Source organism: Cryptomeria japonica, chromosome 5, assembly GCF_030272615.1.
Source record: "Cryptomeria japonica chromosome 5, Sugi_1.0, whole genome shotgun sequence".
Lineage (NCBI taxonomy): Eukaryota > Viridiplantae > Streptophyta > Pinopsida > Cupressales > Cupressaceae > Cryptomeria > Cryptomeria japonica.
In genome coordinates this window covers 720,580,139-720,585,970 of record NC_081409.1, presented here as the reverse complement: position 1 = coordinate 720,585,970, position 5,832 = coordinate 720,580,139, and the positions used below count along the sequence as shown (strand labels likewise).

Genomic DNA, 5,832 nt, shown 5'->3' with positions numbered 1-5,832 from the left:
TTTCATGGTTTTACTTGATAGGTCTCATTTTGATTCTTCACCATCTCATTGTCAAAATTAGCATTCTTGACTTATTCAAAGAGATTCATTGTCTTTGATTCCATTACCACAAAATAATTCACCAAAAATCTAGCATGAGCTACTTTCTAGTAGAGCCATATTTTTCTTTGCCTCTATCTCTTTTAACCCCTCACCTCCATCTTTTCTCAACTCTTCCTTCAACTTCATGTCCATTGTGATAACCATGATGACCAAGTGAAATAGTTGCTAGGGTTTGAGTGTTCTACACATAGATTTGGAAGGTTTGCTTCATTCATTTCGACATATCTCTAAGGTTTCCTCACGCAAACTCCAAGCACTCTTGTGTAGTTGTTATATATATTCATGAAGAAGGTGAAGCATAATTTTGGTAGTTGTGAGTATTTTTTGGATCACTATATTTAATTCCCGACTCTGAGTGCTAGGATTAAAGAGTCAAATTCTTTTGTGACAATATGAATCCCACATGAGTTGGCTATTTCATTTTGAATTTATATACATTGAGATTTAACTATCAAGGGTTATGACACATAAGATAGTTTTTTCTATTTAGGTGGCCAATTGATATTGCCAATCTAATGTCCATGTGAAGTCATGATGCCTTTACTATTCTCTCCAAGGTGTGCATGGGTTTTTCACATGACACCATAATTTGAGTATCCATTAATTTGAAAAATAATTTATTTGTTTTGTCCACTCATAATGGCAATATATTGTGAACATTAGATAGTAGTTTAATGAGATTATTTTTATCGATATGCAAGTGTGTCAGTGTGATGTCAAAAATTGAATTGCTAGTGTCTAGATGTATCTCTCCTTTTAAGATTAATATCAACTTGGCTTCTTTTTAATATAAAATTATTCGTAATTTATATATTATTGTTGATTTTGCAATTACATAATTTAATCATATATGATAATTCTTGTTATATGAAAAAAGAGATTTGTATGAACTTTTGGAAGATTTAATTGTAATATTTAGGAAGCCAAATCCTTATGTATGTATGTATGTGTGTATGTATGTGTGTACATACACGCACATACATACATACATACATATATACATACATATATAATGCTTTTATATTTTTAAATTTTATTTATAATATTATTTTTATTATTCTTAACTACAATAAATAGTATATTGTTCTTTAAACAATATAAATAATAATAATAAGGACCGTTGCTAATCAAACACTTGCACTGCTCACAATCCGTCAGAGCATCATTTTTAAAATAAAAAATCTACATTAACATCTAATCTGATCTTCTCAGAGGTGCAATGTGACGGCAGAAATAAATATCCCTGTAAGCCTTGTTAAAGACCACAAATATTTTAACAAGTGGACTACGCAGTTCAGCATTGAATAGAATCTATGACCATCATTGAATGGCTATGTTTTATGAAAATATATATGCACATATATATTTTCTGTTTCTGAGAGTTAAAAGTGTTACAACTCAGAACTGTAGAAGAAAGTAGGTGGTTTGTTTAAATTAAAAAACTAGCATGTTTAATTCAGGCATGGTGTTTGATCCCTCCAATGAAACTTCAAAAAGGTTTTCAGTTCCTATCGTTCAGGAATTAGCATCTCAGAACCTTCAAAGCCTTCCTCAAAGATATATCAGATCAGAGAAAGAGCGACCAATTACCTTTCCTTATCCTCATCCGGACATCCCCATAATTGATATGGACATGCTTTTGAGAGATTCTGATCTGTGCCGGCAAAAGAAATTGGAAAAACTTGGTATCACATGCCAGCAATGGGGATTTTTTCAGGTTGGTACATCAAAATTGAGTATATATTAAACTGAAAAGTGCTAGAAAGAAGTTGTTTACATATCAATATCTTTTGATAATTTGAAAACAGGATCTTGTAGCTTAAATGATCCATCCTACATTAATTCAAGTAAAGCCAAAGAAATCACAGGGCTATCTTCCTAAGGCCAGCATAAAGGCTTTCTCTCTATATATATAAATCAGGTTTTAGAAAAACATTTCCTTCCTTAGAATATTGGTGTTACTTGAAGTTTCCTTATAGGATATGGTCGTTTATCTATGTGATGTGGGATTACCCCATAATGGGTTCCACGTCATCTCTAGTCTCCCATCTTTCTTAGTTTACTAAGGTGGTATATATGTCTCCATGACACGCTGTGAATCATGGAATTCCTGTGTCTCTGACAGAAAGAATGAAGGCAATTGTAAGGGAATTCATTGAGCTACCTCTGAAGGAAAAGCTCAAGTACGAAATGCAAGATATTGAAGGCCATGTGCAGTCCTTTATAGCCTCAGATGGCCAAATACTGGACTGGGCAGATATTGTGTCCTTGACAACTCTACCTCTAGAAAATAGAAAAATGGATTTTTGGCCAACAACGCCATCGGATTTAAGGTACGTATATATTTATGGTTTATCATTTGAATGATCTCATGCTGCTAAAATATCATTGGAATGATCACTTATAAAGTCTCTTTTCCCTCTTTTGCTTTGCTATGTCCCTGATGGCTTAAGATATGTAAAACGAATGAATTACTATCCACCCTGCCCAAGACCAGATCTGGTTTTAGGCTTAAGCCCTCATTCAGATGGAAATACTTTAACAGTATTGTTGCAGGATGATGAAACAGTTGGGCTACAGATCTGTAAGGATGGTGAATGGATTCCTGTTAATCCAATCCCTGGTGCCCTGGTTATCAATATTGGGGACATGCTTGAGGTAATGACCATGAAGCCTTAACAGCCTTCAGGCCAGAATAGTCTGTAGAACCCATCAAAGCATGCTAAATTGTTTCGAAGATTGATTCTATGGGTGTTTAATTCTGCTAACATGTTTTAAAAATTGATTCTACGGGTGCTTAATTCTGAACTTCTTCATCCAAACTGTGAATGATTGGCCAAATTTGATATTTCATGTATAAATAAAAAATCTCCCCACTCCATTATTGATTTATTATTTGGGTTTAATTAACGGGAATTGAGGTTTGATTCCACCAGATTCACATCACTTGGATATTTTGTTTTTGTATTTTGTTCAGGGACTAAGCAATGGACTATATAAGAGCATTGAACATAGAGCGGTCACAAACATCGACAGAGATCGAATCTCCATTGCCATGTTTTACTGTCTAGACAAGGAAACAGAAGTGGGTCCTGTTCCTGAGCTCATAGATGAGTTGCATCCCTGTCAATACAACAGTTGTGCAACCAAAATACCCTCTAGAATCGTCATTTCTCTGCAACCAAACCTCGAAAATCGTGTCTTTAAAAATCTGAAAAAATTACAAACAAAAACTACCATATTAATTCGGTCGCATAAAGTTTCCCAAACAATGCAAACACACGACAATAGATCATCAACCCCTCCACCATTGTCAGCTACTACTTCGTCCTTGGAATCCCATTCATCAAACAAGGCCATTACAGTCGTCTGCTTCTTCTAGACTAGAAAATATTGAAAACAGTGATCTAGATTGCTTCCTCTTTAGCTAAATCCAGAAGTCAGCTTAAAGTGATCTAAAAGAAGAATCAAAGCTTACTGTGTGAGTGAGATTGTGACATTTCGAATTGATGAGAAATCAAAATGTGTGAGATTTCGAATTGGACGAGGAATCAGTCTCTATAGGATGCCAAAAAAGAAAAATCAGGCAATTAGTGGACGCGTTACATGCTACTTTAAGTCGCTGACAGGGAGTTACAATTTTTTGTTGCCGCTGACAATTTCCTCGCTGAGCAATACAAAATGTAACGGATGGAAACACGAACAAATTGTTTAAAAATAGAAATGTTTCTTCATGACACTATCGAAACCAAGAAACCACGCTTAAAACAAAACGGTAAAAAAAATTGCGCTTTCTTGGAAGGCAAGAAACCATGGCAGGTTTAGAAACAGCCAGGTTTATAACAAGGAACGAAGCCCGGACGCCATGTTTCTGGTACCAAATGAAGCAAGGATCTGTCACCAATATGGTATGTAGGTTTCCTGGGCATGACTTGTCAATAAAAATCATTTATTTTTTTCTCTTCTTGGGCATGCCTTAAGGCAACATTGCATTTATTTATGTTTTTTTGTTTCTGCCGTTTACAATTACTGCCTGTTCTTGAAGAACAGATTGAAAAAAAATTCCTTTTTGTCTTGGCAGATATCCATATTGCCAACTGCATTTTCTTGAAAGTTTCCAATCTCCTCCAAAGAAATAATTCACTCCTCGGTGAGTCTGTAAGTTTTGTTTATGCTTCCACAGTTGGATGCATGTTAAATTGTTTCTACACCCTTCCCCATTAAAAAAAAAACATTTGAGATTAGGTCACATCATGATAGAGAGCTCTAAGCGCATCATCCCACAAATATACAGGACGGGCCACTGAATATATCTGATTGTTTTTACACCTTGGTTTGACATAAAATACATTATGATTGTATCTATTTATAATTTTTTGTGTATTTCACAGGGTCACAGGTCACTGATGCAGAGTCAAATTTGGCATAATGTTCTCTTTTAATCTTTGTCTGCGGTAGTGGGAGACTGGCCTTTATTTTGTCAGGGATTATTTTCTTTTTTAGAGGGGGCACTGGGTATTTTTAGCTTTTTTTCCCCTACTCCTATTTTTAAGAGTTGGCTCCTTTAAAAGGATCATGTCATATTCAAATTTAAAAAGAATCCTTCACCAATAAAATGTTACAAAAATTCATCTAAAAATAACACGCGCGGTGTTTAAGCATGCATCATTATGTCTTGCTATCCTATTCTGAACATCGAATTAGTTTATCCGAGCAGACCATTAATCTTATCTCTTTCTTTTCTCTTTTGCTATTTTGTGATGTTTTAAAATTAACTAGGAGCATATGTAATTCTTAACAACTTTCATGCGTTCAGATGGCCAGTAGTGAAGGAGACCAAGAACAAAGGATTGGAGTGGGTGAACAACAACGGACTGGAGAGGGCGAAGAACAACGTATTGGAGTGCGCGAAGAAGAACAATGGATTGGAGTGGGCGAAGAAGAACAATGGATTGAAGTCGAGCTCGATAAAGCCTGTAAAAGCCTAGAAAAATTTGCCTGGTTTTTGGTGATAGTAGCAATCTTCTTCGTGGGTGTCGTGACCAAGCGTTTGAAGGATTTCGGAAGAGACAGAAATTCCACTGCTCATAACATATTTATATTGGGTACCTTCGTTTCAATACTACTTGGAATTGTCGTTGATGTTGGGCGGACCCTCATTGGGTGATCCCTTCCTATAAAAAGAACCTTTTTAATCGGCAAGGTGTATTATTGTATCTCTGAAGGATTTTTCATGGTGGGTGCCTTAGCAGCAGTTTATTTGTTGGTGCCGTTAAAATTAAGATGGGTTGCAATCAGTGTGGCTTTAGGAATTATGGTGGTGCAGGTAGCATTTTCCGCCCTTTGTGTACACTATCGAAATTGCGTAGCGGCTTTGAGCTGGGAAACAAAGAGGGAATCGATGTGTTGACTGTACTCACAATGGCTTCTCGTTACAGTTTGCTAATTGCTCTCCTCCTCTTCTCACATATGCCTAAAAAATAATGAGGATCAGCCCACCACCCATTTCTTTGTGTGTAAACATGTACCTCTGCAAGAGAAGTGTTTAATTCTTAAAAATTCGTATGAATAAACAAATTCATTGGAGGAGAGATTGAGTAAAAATAGTTGTTTTATCTTTCAATTTTGCATTATATGAATTTTAATTATCATGTTTTTCTTGGTTATTTTGTGATTTTATTTATTTACATAATATTTTGTAAAGTTATCAATTGGTATTGATGTCTAGAG

At 35.4% G+C, this 5,832-nt stretch overlaps 1 protein-coding gene across 1 annotated transcript; it reads left to right on the top strand.

Annotated features, from left to right (window-relative positions):
* Window positions 1–1,564: 1,564 nt before the first annotated feature.
* On the top strand, window positions 1,565–3,484 carry LOC131055924 (protopine O-dealkylase-like). Its single transcript, XM_057990238.2, has 4 exons — window positions 1,565–1,823; window positions 2,228–2,435; window positions 2,556–2,760; window positions 3,080–3,484. Exons 1-4 carry the CDS (start codon window positions 1,565–1,567, stop codon window positions 3,482–3,484), a joined length of 1,077 nt encoding a protein of 358 aa, XP_057846221.2.
* Window positions 3,485–5,832: the final 2,348 nt, after the last annotated feature.

Coding starts and splice junctions, on each gene's coding strand:
- LOC131055924 (XM_057990238.2), top strand. CDS start 1,565: ATGGTGTTTGATCCCTCCAATGAAACTTCAAAAAGGTTTTCAGTTCCT. Junction 2,436..2,555: donor ACAACGCCATCGGATTTAAG/GTACGTATATAT, acceptor TGATGGCTTAAG/ATATGTAAAACGAATGAATT. Junction 2,761..3,079: donor ATATTGGGGACATGCTTGAG/GTAATGACCATG, acceptor TATTTTGTTCAG/GGACTAAGCAATGGACTATA.